The sequence below is a fragment of the Musca autumnalis genome, unplaced genomic scaffold, assembly GCF_047663935.1.
Source record: "Musca autumnalis isolate F117 unplaced genomic scaffold, ASM4766393v1 scaffold_4, whole genome shotgun sequence".
Lineage (NCBI taxonomy): Eukaryota > Metazoa > Arthropoda > Insecta > Diptera > Muscidae > Musca > Musca autumnalis.
This window is the reverse complement of record NW_027411977.1, coordinates 165636090-165658712: the sequence shown is the minus strand read 5'-3', so window position 1 is coordinate 165658712 and position 22623 is coordinate 165636090. Positions and strand designations below refer to the sequence as shown.

Sequence of the window (22623 nt, the reverse complement as noted above, 5' to 3'; positions counted from 1 at the left end):
AAAAAAGTTTAAAAACTCCTTTAAAATGAGATCTTATCAAATCAAAATATTCTACAAAATTATTTGTCATAAAATTTTACTAAAGGTCCCCGAATACACCAAAACTCTAAATCGTACCTAAACGCCAGGAATCTGCCAAAAGGTAAGTAACGTTTTATGGTTAATGTTGTACTTTATATGAGTTTATTACGTTTTGTCCCACAAAACTTCATTCTAGATAGAAAAGCTCAAAGGCAAAAATATTCTCCATCAAATTTCACTATAAGTCGCTAAATAAATGAAATATGTATTTACAATATATATCAAGAGAATATATACATCAAATTTGCCAACAAAACACCCAAATATTTTTTGAATAAATTTGTTTTGTTCTTTTTTCGGGTTAACGCATGAAAGTAACATGAAATTTAGTTTTAGACGAAAGTTGTTAAGAGAAGAAATATTCTACACAAAATTTCACTATAAGTCTCAGAACAAACTATATATCTAAGTAAAATACTTTGTTAAGAAAATTATGGTATAAAATTAGATATTATAGGTAGAAATTATTCGTTAAACTTTAAGAATCTTAATTGAAATTTGTTCCATACTTAGTCAAAATCTCCTAAAGTACTTCACTTTTTGGGGATTGTGTCAAAAGAAGAAATGTTCCAAATCAAATTTCATTATGAGTCTCTGAACAAAAGAAATTAGTAGCTATAATATTTAACATCTCCAGTAGCTTTAATTAGCTTTAATTTTTGTCTTTGACGTCTTCTATGTAGAATGAAGTTTTGTGGGACAAAACGTAATAAACTCAGATAAAGTACAGCATTAACCCCAAAACGTGATTTTACTTTTGGCAGATTCCTGGCGTATAGGTACGATTTAGAGTTTTGGTGTATTCGAGGACCTATAGTAAAATTTTATGACAAACAATTTGTAATTGTAGAATGTTTTGATTTAGTACGATCTCATTTTAAAGGAGTTTCTAAACTTTTTTTTGAAAAAATGGACCAAAAAGACCTATTTAGTGACTCGCATGAGGGTTAATTTTTTCATAAAAAGATACCCCGCACTGTTGTCAGTAATATAGCCAAAGACACTTTATACCAAAAATGCAAGGATTCCAAGGAATCTGATGTCGAATATTTCAAAACCTGTATAAATGGCGGAACTTGCCACGCCTAGTTAGGTTACTTCTCGACGTAAACTTTCAAAACGCCGATAAACGTGTCTTCTTTTTTTCGGTCATCTTTCATAATCTGGCCGAATTATCTTGTAATTATTGTTTGTGTTGTACAGTGTAATTAAATTGATTAAAAGATTTTTATTTATTTGAAAAGCTTGCCTATTAGGCCGAAGATCTTTTTAATATTATTTTTTAATTTCTCGTTGGATTCGTGCTTAATGAACGATTATATTTTTGCCAGTGAAAAAGGAATGCAGAAGATGCGAGCCCACACAAGCACCATTATGTGCCCGTTTTCGCCGTTGGTAGCGGCTAATAAGACATATCGGCTGTGGGTGGCTTCTCTGGGATCTATCTTTTTTGGTGGGTTATAATCTTCGGCTTTCCTTTTTCTCGTATCCATGCTAATGGACTAAACTTGAAAACTAAATTATAAATGCCTTAATAATTTTGAGTTACAGACAAAAATTGCTAAAATTAAAACGCAAAATAATGAATAAAAAGTTTTAATTACAGTTTGTTTTACCGATTTTACCGAAAAATATAATTGTTCTTAACACTTCGCCAATACAAAAAATGAAAACGTCAATGAAATACATAAGAAACTAAAACTCAAGATAGGAAAAACATATTTGTCTCCGTTATCGAGGTACAAAATTTGTGATGTGCAGATTACAGAGTGCGGATTATCGAGACTACATTGTAATTATTGTTTTCATTCATAAAACGTGATACAAGGTGGGTAGCAGGAATTGAATCAATGCCTCAAGTAGTGTATACACTTTTTTGCTCCTAGTAGCATTTTTGAAGTCGGTTCCAACTCTGGCTCGAAAACTAATGAACCGAATGTCATATGTTTTTGTGTGTCTAACAAGGACATCAACATCTAGAACGTCATCGATCGATTTTTACTTAAAATTTCTTTCACCGTGTTTGCCAAAAAACGTCAGTTTTAAAGCCAAACATTTTTTTGTCCACCATTTCCGTAGGAACACAAAGCTGAATTTTGGTGGAGCGCTAGCGTTTGCCATTAGAAACAACGTCTTAAAAGTCCCCATCGATCCCATGTGTGCAGAAAAAGTTATTCGGGGTCAAAAGTCAAATTTTAAGAGTTTTTTAAATTTTCGGATTTATTTTTTTGAAAACGGTTGATTTAATCGAAAAGTGACTAAAGTAAATATTGTAAAAATTATCTACAAGTTTGGTCTTTATAATTTTTTCCTAGAAGGAACCATTATGGAGGTATAGCTGTTCTAAAAAACACATGATTTTTATGCATTTATAAGGGAAATATGCACATATTCAGACCAACTTGCTAAAATAACCGAAGTAACCGGGTCTGGCCCCACAAAATTTATATGTTTTCTTGAAGAATTATACCTATACATTCGAAATCGCTTATTACGTCGGTCAAGGGGCCGATCAAATTCGGAGGCAATAAGCGATAGTCGTTATAAAAGAGTTGCAATTATATTATGTATTGTGACTTTTGCGTATAAAAGCGTTGTTTATTAAGTAAATAAATTCAGTTCAATTTTTTTACTTCTTCATTCAATATATGTACACACGTATAAAAGACAACATAATAATAGAAAATAAAGATATTAAATTCATTCTTCAGCAGATATATTAACTTAATATATGATATGGTTTTATTTAAAATAGTCTGTTATTTTAGTTTGGGCTTTTTTGCAATTTATTATTTTAAAGTACAAGTAGAATATAATATTTTGCAAAACATTTCGAGTCGATCGGACGAAAGTTCGCTGAGATATGAGCGCTAGAAAGAAAAAATCATTGTGATTTGTATGAAACATCGAAGTTTTAAACGCTGCTTTCTTGAAATGAAATTTTTTAAAACCAACTTAGTGGTGATTATGACAGCATGCACTAGTCATAAAAAATGCATACAGCAAATTATTAAGAGAACTTGTGCTTCTTCGTATGGTTCGACGTTATGACCGATAGCAAACTTCAAATATTTCACAAAAAACCGACGTTACAATCGACTGTAGTTTAAAAAAGAAATCCAACAAAATCGGAGCGTGTTTAGTAGAGTTATTCCATGTTAGAGTCATTTTATGAAAACATATCCCATTTAACCCACATGTGTAATTGAAAACACAACGGGAACAACACCAACAAAAACTCTCCAATTTTTTTTGAAGTTTTGTCCAAAGGTAGGGTTCTTTGCGCTGATTACGGAAAAATTAATTTATTATTCGACCCGAAAGCCCAGATTTAAAAACCGGCTTAGACACGGTTCTACTGAACCGATTAATGCAAAGTGGACATCGTTTGAAAGGTTTTGGAAATACCTATGTTACGTTAGGTTTGGGAATGTGCAGTAACTAAATTGTACTGCTCCACTCGGAGACCTTCCGGTCCATTGTGATCATCCAAGGAAAATATAAGGAAAGTACTGTAAAGAAAAGATAGGGAAAAGAGAGACAGAAAATAGAAAAGGAATTAATGAAAATGTGTATGAAGTAATTTAGCAAGAATTAAAAAAAGAAAAATAGTTTTAAGGGAAAAAAGTTTGGGTGGTGTTAAGGTAAGGGAGGGGAAATCCATAGGTATTTACAACCATTGCTCAGGACACCGTTTGTTGAGCATGGATGAAGAAAGGAATAAGAGAAATAAAAACAACCAGTATTTATTCTTAATATAAATATAATTGAAGTTTATTGGTGATTCTTTTCAAACAACAAAGATTACTTTTTTTAATCGGTGATAGTGGCGACAGAGGCCTTTTAGTAATAACGCGTAGACGTTATTTCTCGACAAATGACTAATGACAAGTGAACCCAAATGTTCACGTGGATCGCAGAGGATCTTAGCAATCGCAGAGGATCTTCGTTTATTACTACTTACTTACTTAGCTGGCACATTACAGAAAATTGTCGTCTTTCGAAGATTTTTTCTCTCAAACAAGCCAAGCACTGCCTTATCTGCTTGCGCAAGTACCCAGGCTTCGGAACCATACATCAGCACGGGTAGTATCAGTGTTTTGTAAAGCGTTATTTTTGTTTGACGAGTTGTGGCTTTGTTTTTAAAGTGCTTACTTAAGCCAAAGTAGCACCTGTTGGTCAATACAATTCTTCTTCTTATTTCTCAGCTGATGCCGTTTGTTGTGTTTACGGCGGTGTCGAGGTATACGAAGTCTTTTACTATCTCAAAATTATAGGAATTAACTTCAACAGTTGTACGTACGCGATCATTCTGCAAGATGGAGCTAACTAGCTGATGCATACACCTTATCAGCGTGTCGCCTCCGGGTTTAAACAGCTCGACTGGTAAGCCATCAGCTCCTGCTGCCTTATTATTCTTCTGTGGTATCTTCGTCGACTTCGCTACTATTGGATACCAAAAGTTTGGAAAAATGCTCTTTCCATATCCTTAGCACACTATTGTGACGACACGTTTTCACTTTGAAGCCGGGGGATGCTCAGCGGGAGGCCAGGGTCGTCACAAAAATTTATTTTGATTCAGAGACATTAGAGAGGGAAACACATCAGTGGATTTCCTTTTTTCATGATACGTTATAAACACACTTTATTAACTATTTTTTTTATCACACTAACACGACACACATTTAACACTGCATCGTTGTTCTGACACTCAATATACTGGTACATAGATGGTCGCGCAAGTTTATACGAAGAAATTTTGGCACGAGATGATATGCTGGACTAGTCAGGTTTGATGTGGCTTGTACATGACGACAGCGGGACACAACAAATAGGGGGCAAGGCGGTGGGCACAGGCCGTTGATGTACACGCCTGCACGTTGTCGTAACAACAGAGAATAAAAATCCAAATGAGAGCCATGTCAGCCGTTGTTTAACAAAGGGACATTACTCTCCCAACAATTCTCTCTCATTTATTTTGGACACCAATGGCACAGGCTTTAGCGCAGCAGTGGCTCGATGAATCTGACGTCAGGACGGATGGCAGCGACTCGTTGAATGACGACTGTGCAATTGGCATATGTTTTGGCACAGCAGTGGCCCAACAAATGCTGGAGGCACGGCTATTGGCAGCGACGTAAGCACAGCAACGGCGTCCGGATGTAGCAGTGGCGGCCGGATACGCGCTGAGGTGTTGTCGAAACGTCGAGGTTCGTTTTACAACCCCACTCGACGAGACACATACTATTTCTACGTCGCGTCGAGGTTCGTTTTACAACCCCACTCGACGAGAAAAACACTAATTCTTCTGCGCGTCGAGGTTCGTTTGCACCCCACTTGACGAGACAGGCACTATTCCTACGGCGCGTCGAGGTTCGTTTTACAACCCCACTCGACGAGACAAACACTAATTCTTCCTCGCGTAAAGGTTCGTCTGCACCCCACTCGATGAGACAGACACTATTTCTACAATTCGTCGAGGTTCGTTTTACAACCCCACTCGACTACGTAGAAACTACTAGCTACTCTACTACCACACAAGTCAAGGTTCGTTTGCACACCACTTGACTCAACACACGTCAACAGACGACTGCCCCGATTGTCTCTGAAACACATCCTTTTATACCTGCTGGTGGACGGCATGCATATACATTGTTGATGCCAGCTGACTGCTTGGTCATGTTCGTCCGCATTGCCGCTAGGAGGACTCATTCATCAGGTTAATGCTCTTCGTCGCCGCTAGAGGGCATTTCGCCCGTTAAATTTGAATTTAACATTTGAAATAAATACAGTTTAATATAGCATTACCATTTAATGCAATCAAAAACGAGTACCCACCACTTTTGAGCGTTACATAGCCCCTCTTCTTCCCTCTGATTTTTCTTGTTTCCAGGGAGAGCATTCTCTAGACTGTTAATGTTCAACAGTAGGAAGCATAGGGGAAAATCATCTGGGATATTCGCCTCTTACCATTCAACTATCTTTCGCCTAAGGCGAACCGGATCGAAGATACGAGGCCCCAGCAGAGGGTCGAAAATGGACCTTCACTTCTTAATCGTTGGCTATGTTAATGCGGTACTGTTTTCCTTGTACTTTAATCAGTTTGCGGTACATTCTTTCCTTATGTTTAATAAGCGGTTTACAAAAGTGGTTAGGGCTGTTGGGAAATTTTGTTCCTCCACGCAGTGCCACTTATGTTTTTGATGTTGTTCTGCTGGTAATACAATTGTAAACATAGTTGACGTAGATTCTTAATGTTGAGCTGCTTTGACCGGCATGAAAATTGCATTACTATGTGTTTGACTTGGATGTAGGCTATTGGGAGATGGATTTGATGTTTGAACCTTTACGGCGGTGGATACTATATATTTTGGAGTAATTACAGATTTGTTTGAGGGTGGCCCACAGGTGGAGAGCCTTGTGCTGGAAGTTCTGTGTGAGCAGAACTTGCTAACTGCTGAGTTAGATGAACATACGGAAGAGTAATCCGACGATGCACGCGATAATGACACACTGACTTTGCGGCTGGGTTTAGGATTTCCGTTCCTCTTATTCCAATTGTTTTCCGTGGTACTTTGAAACTGTGTGAATCTGTGTTTTCAGGACTACTAACTAATTTCTTATTTCTTAAACGATTGAACATCCTGTTGAGGTAGTTTTTCTAATTGCAGAAATTTTCTGCCGTGGTACCCTTCTCCATTCTTATTTTGAACACGAGTAGTAGGAAATCCATATGGACCCTTTGATGGTTTCTCCCATCCGCGATCGTTCAGCTGCTTGATTTTCTCATCGACTGTGGCTTTTATCGACGGATTCCGATGGGCGTATCTTACTTTCATTGCACAACTATCGGTCATTAAAATTGTATGTTCTGGGATGTTGGATAGACCTTGAGTATGTTGCAGTTTTCCCAACAGTTCCTTACCACGAACATCTTTAAAAATATTTCGTCCTTTGCGAGTTAACTTTTCATTACCCACTTTACGATTATGTAGTCCCCTTGGTTTATATTCAATTGATTCATTTACGTCAGTTTGAACACCGGTTTCTTCAGTGGTAATAGTGCAATGTTCAGTTTGTTTGGTTGATTTAAATAACTTCACGCTGAATCCTGAGCACTAAATTGTTGTGGAAAATCGTTTCAAAAATTCCTAACCCAGTATTATGTCTTCCTTCATGTGGGGCATAATAAGAAATATCCAAAAGTAATGAAAAGCTCCGTGGCTTTAGTTATATTTACTATGGTGCCATCTGCCATTAGCTATTTGTCTGTTGCAGATTGGTTTCTGTTTCAGGCTATCGACAAATTCCTTTTTAATGAAACAACTGGTGGCCCCAGTATCCACAGTGGCGGTGACCAGTCCTTCTATGAGTACTTTCGCCGTAAGTCGGTGTTCCTCACATTCAAACGAGGTACCGTTTCCTCCATGTCTTTTGGCAGGGGGGACGTGTTCTTGTGAATCATCGGTTCTATTACTATCCTGCAAAGTCTCATTTAGTATTTTCGTTCGATAACAATTGTGTTTTGAATGGTCGGTATTTCGAGCAGAATAAGGCTGGTATCGCGATGGTTCGTAACGTCCTCGATGCTGAATACTTTCCATGTCCTCAGCTAGTTTAACCAATTCCGCAAGTGATTTGAAATCTCTGCGTCTAATATACCATTGGTACTCCGGGTGTGAATTTCTGAATAAACGTTCTAATTTTCCGGACGTGGACGTGTGGACGGCCTGCATATACATTGATGATGCCAGCTGACTGCTTCTTGACAGATTGTTTATGTTCGTCCGCATTGCCGCTATGAGGACTCATTCATCAGGTTAATGCTCTTCGTCGCCGCTAGAGGGCATTTCGCCCGTTAAATTTGAATTTAACATTTGAAATAAATACAGTTTAATATAGCATCACTATTTAATGTAATCAAAAACGAGTACCCACGACTTTTTAGCGTTACACTATCTGTATCAATTACCAGATTACCTTGCTGGTCTCTACAGGAAAAGAGAGACAAAAAATAGAAAAGGAATTAATGAAAATGTGTATGAAGTAATTTAGTAAGAATTTAAAAAAAGAAAAATAGTTTTAAGGGAGAATAAGTTTGGGTGGTGTTTAGGTAAGGGAGGGGAAATCCATAGGTATTTACAACGATAGCTCAGGATACCGTTTGTTGAGCATGGAGGGAGAAAGGAATAAGAGAAATAAAAACAACCAGTATTTATTCTTAATATAAATATAATTGAAGTTTATTGGTGATTCTTTTCAAACAACAAAGATTACTTTTTTTTTAATCGGTGATAGTGGCGACAGAGGCCTTTTAGTAATAACGCGTAGACGTTATTTCTCGACAAATGACTAATGACAAGTGAACCCAAATGTTCACGTGGATCGCAGAGGATCTTAACGATCGCAGAGGATCTTCGCTTATTACTACTTACTGTACTGTTTTATGGAATATTAATCTTATGGGATATTATTAATTATATATGGGATATTATCAATCATATACGAGTGGAAGTAAGTAATGAAATCAAGCCGGCGGAAACGCCTGGTTTAGGGATCATCCATTACAACAAAATCTGCAATATTACCCCATTAAGTGAGAAAAAAGTTTGGGTGGTGTTTAGGTAAGGGAGGGGAAATTCATAGGTATTTACAACGATAGCTCAGGATACCAAATTCAGACATGGCTTGGAATACCTTTGAACGTAGCGGGCTGTCGAAGGCCGCTTTATAATCGACAAAAATGTGTTAGGTGTTGATCTGCATCTCTCGGGTCTTCTCCAGGATTTGCCACAGGGGAAAGATCTGGTCAATGGTGGACTTGGCAGGTCTACAGCCGCGTTGGTATGGTCCAATTATTTCGTTGACCATGGGCTTTAGTCGTTCGCACAATATCCCTGACACTGTCTTGTAGGCGATAGGGAGAAGACTTATGCCCCTATAGTTAGAGTATAAAGTCTTATCACCTTTCTTATGGACGGGACACAGGATGCTCAGGTTCCTATCGTCGGGTACGCGTTCTTCCTGCCAGATGGAGGTAACCAGCTGATGCATACACCTTATCAGCGTGTCGCCTCCTGGTTTAAACAGCTCGGCTGGGAAGCCATCAGCTCCTGCTGCCTTATTATTCTTCTGTGGTATCTTCGTCGACTTCGCTACTATTGGATACCAAAAGTTTGGAAAAATGCTCTTTCCACATCCTTAGCACACTATTGTGACGACACGTTTTCACTTTGAAGCTGGGGGATGCTCAGCGGGAGGCCAGGGTCATCACAAAAATTTATTTTGATTTAGAGACAGAGAGGGAAACACATCAGTGGATTTCCTTTTTTCATAATACGTTATAAACACACTTTATTAACTATTTTTTATCACACTAACACTACACATATTTAACACTGCATCGTTGTTCTGACACTCAATATACATAGATGGTCGGGCAAGTTTATACGAAGAAATTTTGGCACGAGATGATATGCTGGACTAGTCAGGTTTGATGTGGCTTGTACATGACGACAGCGGGACACAACAAATAGGGGACAAGGCGGTGGGCACAGGCTTTAGCGCAGCAGTGGCTCGATGAATCTGACGTCAGGACGGATGGCAGCGACTCGTTGAATGACGACTGTGCAATTGACATATGTTTTGGCACAGCAGTGGTCCGACAAATGCTGGCGGCACGGCGATTGGCAGCGACGTAAGCACAGCAACGGCGTCCGGATGTAGCAGTGGCGGCCGGGTACGCGCTGAGGTGTTGTCGAAACGTCGAGGGTGTCGTTTTACAACTCCACTCGACGAGAAAAACACTTATTCTTCTGCGCGTCGAGGTTCGTTTGTACCCCACTCGACGAGACAGGCACTATTTCTACGGTGCGTCGAGGTTCGTTTTACAACCCCACTCGACGAGACAAACACTAATTTTTCCTCGCGTCCAGGTTCGTTTGCAACCCCACTCGACTACGTAGAAACTACTAGCTACTCTACTACCACACAAGTCAAGGTTCGTTTGCACACCACTTGACTCAACAACCGTCAACAGACGACTGCCCCGATTGTCTCTGAAACACCTCCTTTTATACCTGCTGGTGGACGGCCTGCATATACATTGATGATGCCAGCTGACTGCTTGTTTATGATCGTCCGCATTGCCGCTAGGAGGACTCATTCATCAGGTTAATGTTCTTCGTCGCCGCTAGAGGGCATTTCGCCCGTTAAATTTGAATTTAACATTTGAAATAAATACAGTTTAATATAGCATCACTATTTAATGTAATCAAAAACGAGTACCCACGACTTTTTAGCGTTACACTATCTGTATCAATTACCAGATTACCTTGCTGGTCTCTACAGGAGGATGTGCCAGTCCCAAAGCCATCAGTTTGATGTTTCACTCTTTGGTAGAATTTTCGGAAATAGTAGATTTCATCAGTCGGAGGAATATCAAGGTCGCTGCGGTGCAAGAAACCAAGCTCAATAACAACTGTAGCTTACAACGATGTGATGGTTACAACGTGCTAAGGAAGGATCGCACCAGAAGTGGAGGAGGGGGATTAGCTTTCCTATTGCACCAGTCTGTCCAATACAGACCTTCCTCGCTTGAGCCTGTCTCTAATGACCCGTACATGGAATGTATGGTATCAGTCAGGTGTGGAACTGCCGAGTTGCTGAACGTATACATCCCGCCGAGAAATAGCTGCATCTCAGATTACGTGCCTAACATTAGCCCGCTTTGGGAAGGTCATAATTGTCTGATCCTGGGGGACTTTAATGCGCATCATGAGATGTGGTATTCGGCCCTCGAAAACGAACAGAGAGGTACAGCGCTGGCTGAGCAGATTGACAGCTCTACGTTTTGCACGGTCAATGAGGACGCCCCTACCAGAATTAGAGGAGAAAGTCACAGCTCGCCAGACATAACCATCGTGTCACCTGGACTGACAAATGATGTTACCTGGCAACCCGTCATTTCCCTTGGATCAGACCATCTCCCCATAATTGTCTCCATTAGCAGACCACCCGATTTCATTACCTCTGAACGCCACACACTCGTCAATCATAAGAAAGCTGATTGGCCGGGTTTCAGAGAGTTCACCAATCACCGCTTCAGAGAATTGCCCAATCCTTCTGATGTTCGGGTAGCGGAAAGGACGTTCCGACACATTATCACTGCTGCCATATCCCTGCTGGTCGAATGCCCGAAGTAAGACAAAACTTCCCAGCAGAGGCGACGGGATTAGCAAATGAGCGTGATGAGCTAAAGTTCTGAAATTGTTGCTATCCACCCTCATTGTTCCCGAAGTCTGGAAAATGGGCAGGGTGGTCCCACTACGGAAGCCCGGCAAGGATGCCAGCAAAAGTGAATCGTACAGGACGATTTCGCTTATGTCGCCCGTAGCAAAGACCCTTGGGGCCTTAGTCTTCCCTAGTATCAGAAATAGCTATCAAGTTGCCAATCATCAGCATGGATTCCGTAAGCACCGCAGCACGACAACTGCGCTGCACGCCATTACCACATATATTTGTCAAGGACTCAACCAGAGACGGCCGTGGGACAGAACAGTGATGGTGGCGCTTGACTTATCAAAAACCTTTGATACAGTCAGGCACTCCACGCTGTTTGAGGACATTGAGCGGACAACCCTCCGGCCAAGCTTGAGACGTTGGGTAGTCAATTATATATGTGGACGCCAGTCGTACGTGGAATTCAGGAACAAGAAGGCCAAACCCCGTAGAGTTCCCCAAGGTGGGGTGATGTCTCCGGTACTGTTTAACCTCAACCTCTCCTGCATTCCGCCTCCTCCAGACGGCATCGATATCGTAACGTATGCGGATGATTGCACGATCCTGGCGTCAGGTACCTATCCTGTTGATATCTGTGAGAGACTGAACAACTATTTAACCAATCTTACCACCTTTTTCCATTGCAGATTTCCGCCACAAAATCAAAGAGTGGCTGTTCACCACATGGACAGCGCAGTTTGGAAGAGACTTGAATGGTCGACGGTAGCACAATTCCGACCTCTATTTGCCCCAAAATATTAGGTGTCACATTCGACACAGCTATCCACAGCTATCTGCGACAAACTGAAAAGTAGGAACAAGGTCCTCAAGTCCCTAGCCGGCAGCACTTGGGATGCAGATAAAGGAACCTTGTTGACCACATATAACGCGATAGGTCGGTCTGTGGTAAGCTATGCGGCGCCAGTTTGGTCCCCTGGATTATGTGATACGAATTGGAAAAAGATTCAAACCTGCCAGAATGCCGCCTTGAGAACAGCAACATGAGGAGGCAAATATCCTTCCAGTAAAGTAACACAATGAGATGCTTTCGTTGCAGTACATGCTTGGGTGTTACCGTGAGAGCCACCCCAATCACCATCTGCTGGCTAGGCCCTTTTATCAAAAAGTACTAGTTCTTAACTATCGTTCCTTCGTTCCATATAGTCAATTCAAATTTGTTGAGTCTTCATTTAAAAATGATAAGAATCGATTAGCTTGTGGTGTTGGACAGTATCAAAGGCTTTCGCTTAATCTATGAAACGTATGAAAACATCTTTTTGCATATCACGATGGTTATAAAAATCGATTTTAGGCAGTTTTGAGGATATTGATCGGTGTCATGTATATTGTTAAAAAGTGCGACTAGCATGTCTATGTTTTCTCCACCTATTAGCTTCAAAGTTTCTGAGGGAATTCAGTCTGGAACTACTGTTTGTGTATCCTTAAGTGAAGCAATTGCGTATTCGACTTCGCACTTATTTGTGTTCTTGTCAGAGCAGGTTGATTAAAATCATAAATCGAACTGACTTTCCAAATATAAATAATTCGCGTCTAATAATATTTCTGAGGACGAATTTCTGTATATTCCTGCAGCTTCTTATTTTTATTGATTTTTTTTTTTTTTTTTGTAAGTTAAAGTCATTGTGCATGTTCTTTAGCATCTCGATTTCTTGGAATTCTTGTTGTATTTGCTTTACTTACGTACTTATTTTGAGTCTAAAGACCAGACCACACCCCATTTTAAAATTTGTTATATATCGTCTCCATAAATGCCCAAAGACGTAATAACAAAATAATAATTTTACCGAAGAAGCAAAAAACGTTATAAAATGAAAAACTGTTTTATGGAATATTAATCTTATGGGATATTATTAATCATATATGGGATATTATCAATCATATACGAGTGGAAGTAAGTAATGAAATCAAGCCGGCGGAAACGCCTGGTTTTGAGATCCTCCATTACAACAAAATCTGCAATATTACCCCATTAAGGGAGAAAAAGTTTGGGTGGTGTTTAGGTAAGGGAGGGGAAATCCATAGGTATTTACAACGATACCTCAGGATACCGTTTGTTGAGCATGGAGGGAGAAAGGGATAAGAGAAACAAAAACAACCAGTATTTATTCTTAATATAAATATAATTGAAGTTTATTGGTGATTCTTTTCAAACAACAAAGATTACTTTTTTTAATCGGTGATAGTGGCGACAGAGGCCTTTTAGTAATGACGTGTAGACGTTATTTCTCGACAAATGACTAATGACAAGTGAACCCAAATGTTCACGTGGATCGCAGAGGATCTTAACGATCGCAGAGGATCTTCGCTTATTACTACTTACTTACTTAGCTGGCACATTACAGAAAATTTTCGTCTTTCGAAGATTTTTTCTCTCAAACACGCCAAGCACTGCCTTATCTGCTTGCGCAAGTAGGCTTCGGAACCATACATCAGCACGGGTAGTATCAGTGTTTTGTAAAGCGTTATTTTTGTTTGATGAGTTTTGGCTTTGTTTTTAAAGTGCTTACTTAAGCCAAAGTAACACCTGTTGGCCAATACAATTCTTCTTTTTATTTCTCAGCTGATGTCGTTTGTTGTGTTTACGGCGGTGTCGAGGTATACGAAGTCTTTTACTATCTCAAAAATATAGGAAGTAACTTCAACAGTTGGTCCGAGCTCAATGGATGCATTGCGCGTCGACACCATCAACTTGGTCTTCTCGCCGTTTACCGCCAGACCCACTTTAGCTGATTCTCCTTCGACCTTCATAAAGGTATCGGTTACTTCTTTTACTGATCGTCCCATGATGTCTATATCATCAGCATAAGCAAGTAACATGTGGCTATTGGTGTTGATTGTGCCACTTCTTTTGACGTTTGCCTCTCGTATAACCTTTTCTAGCAGGATGTTGAAAATATCACACGAAAGGCTGTCTCCTTGTCTGAAACCTCTTTTAGTACAAATCTCTTCGCGGAGCTTCTTTCCTATTTTAATTGAAGATCCTGTGTCAGCTAGAGTCATTTTACAAAGCAGAATGGGCTTTGCGGGGATATCAAATTCAGACATGGCTTGGAATACCTTTGAACGTAGCGGGCTGTCGAAGGCCGCTTTATAATCGACAAAAATGTGTTAGGTGTTGATCTGCATCTCTTGGGTCTTCTCCAGGATTTGCCACAGGGGAAAGATCTGGTAAATGGTGGACTTGGCAGGTCTACAGCCGCGTTGGTATGGTCCAATTATTTCGTTGACCATGGGCTTTTGTCGTTCGCACAATATCCCTGACACTGTCTTGTAGGCGATAGGGAGAAGACTTTTGCCCCTATAGTTGGAGCATAAAGTCTTATCACCTTCCTTATGGACGGGACACAGGATGCTCAGGTTCCTATCGTCGGGTACGCGTTCTTCCTGCCAGATGGAGGTAACCAGCTGATGCACACACCTTATCAGCGTGTCGCCTCCTGGTTTAAACAGCTCGGCTGGTAAGCCATCAGCTCCTGCTGCCTTATTATTCTTCTGTGGTATCTTCGTCGACTTCGCTACTATTGGATACCAAAAGTTTGGAAAAATGCTCTTTACATATCCTTAGCACACTATTGTGACGACACGTTTTCACTTGGAAGCTGGGGGATGCTCAGCGGGAGGCCAGGGTCGTCACAAAAATTTATTTTGATTTAGAGACATTAGAGAGGGAAACACATCAGTGGATTTCCTTTTTTCATAATACGTTATAAACACACTTTATTAACTATTTTTTATCACACTAACACTACACATATTTAACACTGCATCGTTGTTCTGACACTCAATGTACATAGATGGTCGGGCAAGTTTATACGAAGAAATTTTGGCACGAGATGATATGCTGGACTAGTCAGGTTTGATGTGGCTTGTACATGACGACAGTGGGACACAACAAATAGGGAACAAGGCGGTGGGCACAGGCTTTAGCGCAGCAGTGGCTCGATGAATCTGACGTCAGGACGGATGGCAGCGACTCGTTGAATGACGACTGTGCAATTGACATATGTTTTGGCACAGCAGTGGCCCGACAAATGCTGGCGGCACGGCGATTGGCAGCGACGTAAGCACAGCAACGGCGTCCGGTTTTGGCAGTGGCGGCCGGGTACGCGCTGAGGTGTTGTCGAAACATCGAGGGGGTCGTTTTACAACCCCACTCGACGAGAAAAACACTAATTCTTCTGCGCGTCGAGGTTCGTTTGCACCCCACTCGACGAGACAGGCACTATTTCTACGGTGCGTCGAGGTTCGTTTTACAACCCCACTCGACGAGACAAACACTAATTTTTCCTCGCGTCCAGGTTCGTTTGCACCCCACTCGACGAGACAGACACTATTTCTACAATTCGTCGAGGTTCGTTTTACAACCCCACTCGACTACGTAGAAACTACTAGCTACTCTACTACCACACAAGTCAAGGTTCGTTTGCACACCACTTGACTCAACACCCGTCAACAGACGACTGCTCCGATTGTCTCTAAAACACCTCCTTTTATACCTGCTGGTGGACGGCCTGCATATACATTGATGATGCCAGCTGACTGCTTGTTTATGTTCGTCCGCATTGCCGCTAGGAGGACTCATTCATCAGGTAAATGCTCTTCGTCACCGCTAGAAGGCATTTCGCCCGTTAAATTTGAATTTAACATTTGAAATAAATACAGTTTAATATAGCATCACTATTTAATGTAATCAAAAACGAGTACCCACGACTTTTTAGCGTTACACTATCTGTATCAATTACCAGATTACCTTGCTGGTCTCTACAGGAGGATGTGCCAGTCCCAAAGCCATCAGTTTGATGTTTCACTCTTTGGTAGAATTTTCGGAAATAGTAGATTTCATCAGTCGGAGGAATATCAAGGTCGCTGCGGTGCAAGAAACCAAGCTCAATAACAACTGTATCTTACAACGATGTGATGGTTACAACGTGCTAAGGAAGGATCGCACTAGAAGTGGAGGAGGGGGATTAGCTTTCCTATTGCACCAGTCTGTCCAATACAGACCTTCCTCGCTTGAGCCTGTCTCTAATGACCCGTACATGGAATGTATGGGGGTATCAGTCAGGTGTGGAACTGCCGAGTTGCTGAACGTATACATCCCGCCGAGAAATAGCTGCATCTCAGATTACGTGCCTAACATTAGCCCGCTTTGGGAAGGTCATAATTGTCTGATCCTGGGGGACTTTAATGCGCATCATGAGATGTGGTATTCGGCCCTCGAAAACGAACAGAGAGGTTCAGCGCTGGCTGAGCAGATTGACAGCTCTACGTTTTGCACGGTCAATGAGGACGCCCCTACCAGAATTAGAGGAGAGTGTCACAGCTCGCCATCGTGTCACCTGGCCTGACAAATGATGTTACCTGGCAACCCGTCATTTCCCTTGGATCAGACCATCTCCCCATAATTGTCTCCATTAGCAGACCACCCGATTTCATTACCTCTGAACGCCACACACTCGTCAATCATAAGAAAGCTGATTGGCCGGGTTTCAGAGAGTTCACCAATCACCGCTTCAGAGAATTGCCCAATCCTTCTGATGTTCGGGTAGCGGAAAGGACGTTCCGAGACATCATCACTGCTGCCATATCCCTGCTGGTCGAATGCCCGAAGTAAGACAAAACTTCCAAGCAGAGGCGACGGGATTAGCAAATGAGCGTGATGAGCTTCGCCGAACCAACTCCAATGTGGAGTATCTCACTAAAGTTCTGAAATTGTTGCTATCCACCCTCATTGTTCCCGAAGTCTGGAAAATAGGCAGAGTGGTCCCACTACGTAAGCCCGGCAAGGATGCCAGCAAAAGTGAATCGTACAGGCCGATTTCGCTTATGTCGCCCGTAGCAAAGACCCTTGAGGCCTTAGTCTTCCCTAGTATCAGAAATAGCTATCAAGTTGCCGATCATCAGCATGGATTCCGTAAGCAGCGCAGCACGACAACTGCGCTGCACGCCATTACCACATATATTTGTCAAGGACTCAACCAGAGACGGCCGTGGGACAGAACAGTGATGGTGGCGCTTGACTTATCAAAAACCTTTGATACAGTCAGGCACTCCACGCTGTTTGAGGACATTGAGCGGACAACCCTCCGGCCAAGCTTGAAACGTTGGGTAGTCAATTATATATGTGGACGCCAGTCGTACGTGGAATTCAGGAACAAGAAGGCCAAACCCCGTAGAGTTCCCCAAGGTGGGGTGATGCCTCCGGTACTGTTTAACCTCAACCTCTCCTGCATTCCGCCCCCTCCAGACGGCATCGATATCGTAACGTATGCGGATGATTGCACGATCCTGGCGTCAGGTACCTATCCTGATGACATCTTTGAGAGACTGAACAACTATTTAACAAATCTTACCACCTTTTTCCATTGCAGATTTCCGCCACAAAATCAACAGACTGGCTGTTCACCACATGGACAGCGCAGTTTGGAAGAGACTTGAATGGTCGACGGTAGCACAATTCCGACCTCTATTTGCCCCAAAATATTAGGTGTTACATTCGACACTACTTGTGCGCGCACGCCACAGCTATCTGCGACAAACTGAAAAGTAGGAACAAGGTCCTCAAGTCCCTAGCCGGCAGCACTTGGGATGCAGATAAAGGAACCTTGTTGACCACATATAACGCGATAGGTCGGTCTGTGGTAAGCTATGCGGCGCCAGTTTGGTCCCCGGGATTATGTGATACGAATTGGAAAAAGATTCAAACCTGCCAGAATGCCGCCTTGAGAACAGCAACAGGGTGCCTCCTCAAGTCTTCAGTGGACCATCTACATGAGGAGGCAAATATTCTTCCAGTAAAGTAACACAATGAGATGCTTTCGTTGCAGTACATGCTTGGGTGTTACCGTGAGAGCCACCCCCAATGAAAACATCTTTTTGCATATCACGATGGTTATAAAAATCGATTTTAGCCAGTTTTGAGGGTATTGATCGGTGTCATGTATATTGTTAAAAAGTGCGACTAGCATGTCTATGTTTTCTCCACCTATTAGCTTCAAAGTTTCTGAGGGAATTCAGTCTGGAACTACTGTTTGTGTATCCTTAAGTGAAGCAATTGCGTATTCGACTTCGCACTTATTTGTGTTCTTGTCAGAGCAGGTTGATTAAAATCATAAATCGAACTGACTTTCCAAATATAAATAATTCGCGTCTAATAATATTTCTGAGGACGAATTTCTGTGTATTCCTGCGGCTTCTTATTTTTATTTATTTTTTCTTTTTTTTTTTGTAAGTTAAAGTCATCGTGCATGTTTTGTAGCATCTCGATTTCTTGGAATTCTTGTTGTATTTGCTTTACTTACGTACTTATTTTGAGCCTAAAGACCAGACCACACCCAATTTTAAAATTTGTTATATATCGTCTCCATAAATGCCCAAAGACGTAATAACAAAATAATAATTTTACCGAAGAAGCAAAAAGCGTTATAAAATGAAAAACTGTTTTATGGAATATTAATCTTATGGGATTTATTAATCATATATGGGATATTATCAATCATATACGAGTGGAAGTAAGTAATGCAATCAAGCCGGCGGAAACGCTTGGTTTTGCAATATTACCCCATTTTCCGAAACGCCTTTTCTTGAATAGGATCTTTATTTTTTAACGTAGAAGGTTGAAATTCTTCAAGAGCATGTATTTTAATCATATGTATTAGATTCAATCAAAAAACTAATACAAAACTACTATTTTGCGAACTATGTTTAAAGTTTTCCCATGGTAAAAATAGAAAATATATTTTGATGAATTTTAAGGGGGCCTATTTTTTAAAACGATATATTTGGAAAAATTATTGAATCTAGGTACTTCTTTGGGGCCTATAGACGCCTATTTTTTAAATATGCTATTTCTCCAAAACTGAATCGTTTTTCATTTTATGAATTTCCTCCACGGCCCAAGGGATTTGTTTGGAGCCAAAATAGCCGAACACGCCCACTTTTTAAATACGTTATATCGATTGCTAAAATATGTTATATCTCGAAAAATAACGAACTGAATTTCATGAACTTTTCTGGAATGCGCCGCGTTTACATTCTAATTTTTGATAACTAGTGTATTTAACTTATATATGAATTCGTTAATGTAAAATAAAATGTTTGTGTGTTCATTTCATTCACAATTTAAACACAAAATTACTAATTGTTTTTCGTAACTACTCGGTAATCCGGACAACTAGATAATTCGGATACCACTAAATCTTCTGGTGTCCGGATTATCGAGATTATACTGTAGGTTATTATATATAATTAAAGTTATGTTTCTTTTACAGACGTTCAAATTTACACAATGTTTCCGACATATTTGTGATGGGAGGGTGTTTGGTGTTAGAATGTCTCGTTTTACTACACTGGTGCGAAAGGAACGGATTCGGTCCACTGGGAATAACCGGTTTATCCATGGGTGGTCATGTAAGTATTTTGCTAAGCTGTATTTTATAATTCTTCTTTATTGCATATTCGATATTCGAATGTTAGCGACCATATTACATTTCATGTATAATTTTCTTTATATATTATTGATAAAATATGAATATAAATCTCTGTTTCTTGCGACACTTATTAAATTTTCTGCATTTCGAAATTCCGTCCATTGTTGAATATTTTAAAGCCAGGACATCTCTTGTCTTCCTCTGCTGCGTTTACCTTCTATTTTGGCTTGTAGAATTCTTTGCAGGATGCGGTGTTTTGGGTTTCGCATTATGTGTCAGAGATATAATTTTTCTCCTTTTTATGTGATCGAAGAGTTCTCTTGTTTTGTTCAATCTTCGTAGAACTTCGTCATTTGATACGTGAGCTTCGATATATCCACATTTCGAAGGCTTCTAAGCGCTTGACATCTATTGCTTTTAAAGTCCATACTTCCACAGAATATAACAAGACTGGCCATATGTAGGCCTTTATGAACCTTGTCTTTGTTGCAATGTTAATATCATGGCTTGTTAATACTCTTTTGTATTTGTGAAAGGCGTCTCTTGCCATTTATATCCGGCATTTAATTTCTTTTGAGCAGTGTTCGAAAATAAACACTATGGCATCGTACCGTACCGTTCTGTACCGTACCAAGGTGGATAGGTACACAACGATAGTGTACCGCTCCGGAACACAAACACTAAAAAATATTTTAGTGATACTGTACCGGAACACAACGATAATCGTAGTGTACCGCATGCCGGAGCACTAAAAATCGTAGTGCTCCGACTGCGGAGGACTAAAAATCGTAGTGTTCCAACTGCGGAGCACTAAAAATTTTAGTGTTCCGACTGCCGGAGCACTAAAAATCGTAGTGCTCCGACTGCGGAGCACTAAAAATTTTCATAGTTCACCACGTGTTGGAACACTAAAAAATAATGTTTTCTTAGGAAAATTAAATATTTGGTTAAATTTAATCAAATAAAATTTAAGATCAACTGTTACATCCACGTATGTTTAAATTAGTTAAATTTGGTCAAAATTATGAAAAAACAATATTTAGTTTTTGTGGAATGAAGCACAAAGATCGTCGTGCCGGAGCACTAAAAATCGTTTTGTACCACGTTTTGAAACTATAAGGTAATGGACCATACATTAATTTATTATGATTTCTGAGGAAATTATATATATATATATATATATATATATATATATATATATATATATATATATATATATATATATATTTTTTTTTTTTTTTTAATAAATAAAAATTAAAAGAAAATGTGAAAAACATCTGATTTGGTTTTTGGACAATGGAGCACCAAAAATTGTAATGTTCGACTGTGGAGCACTAAAAATCGTAGCGTACCACGAGCCGAAACGCTAATAATAATGTTAAGATAATCGTCTGTTTATTATGTGTTTATTAAATATTTTATGTTTTTAGAATAAATAAATATGTATTTATTTATTATTTAATAAATTATTTATTAAATTATTATTTAATAAATAAAAATTAGAAGAAAATGTGTAAAACATCTGATTTGATTTTTAGACAATGGAGCACCAAAAATCGTAATGTTCGACTGTGGAGCACTAAAAATCGTAGTGTTCCGACTGCCGGATCACTAAAAATCGTAGTGCACCAAGTGTTGGAACACTAAAAATAACAAAGGAGTTATGTTTTCTTAGGAAAATTAAATATTTGGTTAAATTTGATTAATCATAATTAAGATAAAATGTTACATCCATGTATGTTTGATTTGGTTTTTGGACAATGGAGCATTAAAAATCGTAGTGTTCGATTGTCCGACTGTCGGAACACTAAAAATCGAAGCGTACCACGAGCCGAAGCGATAAAAAGTAACGTTAAGGTAATCGTCTGTTTATTATGATTTATGAGGGAAATTAAATATTTTATGTTTTTAGGATAAATAAATACATATTAATAAATAATAATTAGAAGTAAATGTGTAAAATATCTGATTTGATTTTTGTAGTGTTCCAACTTCCAGATATCTAAAAATCGAAACAATGGAACAATAAAAATCGTGGTGTTCGGTTGTGGAGCACTAAAAATCGTAGTGTTCCTACTGCCGGATCACTAAAAATCGTAGTGTACCGACTACCGGATAACTAAAAATCGTAGTGTACCACGTGCAATACAATAAGGTAATGTACCACACATGAGTTTATTATAATTCGTGAGGAAAATTTAATATTTTATGTTTTTTTTTAATAAATACAAATTAAGAAATAAAAATTAGTAGGAAATGTGAAAAACATCTGACTGGTTTTTGGACAATGGAGCAGTAAAAATTTTACTGTTCGACGTTTAGGTAATCATCTGTTTATTATGATTTATGAGGAAAATTAAATATTTGATGGCTTTTGGGTCAAGTAAAAATTAATAAATACAAATCAAGATGAGCATGTTATATCCATGTACTTAAAATTAGTTACAAAATTTGAGAACGTTAGTAGAAAATATGACAAGATATATGCGGTACAAATTTTTATAAAACACTATTTATTACATTTTTTGTTACATATAATCTAAAATATTACACGTTACTCACACACATTCCAAATTTCATTGAAATTGGACGTAAATAGCATGTTTGGTACATAAAATAAGGAAATCGGCTGAAAATATATATATGTGGGAGCTATATCCAAATCTGAAGCGATTTGAATATAATTTGGTAAATTTTTTTCTACATCAAATTCCGTCACGCATACAAAATTTGGAGATTGTATCTGTAACAGTTCTAAAGATATTTGCATACAAAATCTGATATAGCCTATTTTCATCCAGGCCATGTAGCA

The 22623-nt window shown here is 39.5% G+C and overlaps 1 protein-coding gene across 1 annotated transcript in view; it reads left to right on the top strand.

The window, feature by feature from the left end:
- Window positions 1-22623, top strand: part of LOC141403934 (protein ABHD18) — a 244693-nt gene that overhangs the window by 122684 nt on the left and 99386 nt on the right. The window contains exon 4 of the mRNA XM_073987043.1: window positions 19653-19791. Within this exon, the coding sequence (XP_073843144.1) occupies window positions 19653-19791 (139 nt within the window). The remainder of the gene's footprint in view (window positions 1-19652; window positions 19792-22623) is intronic.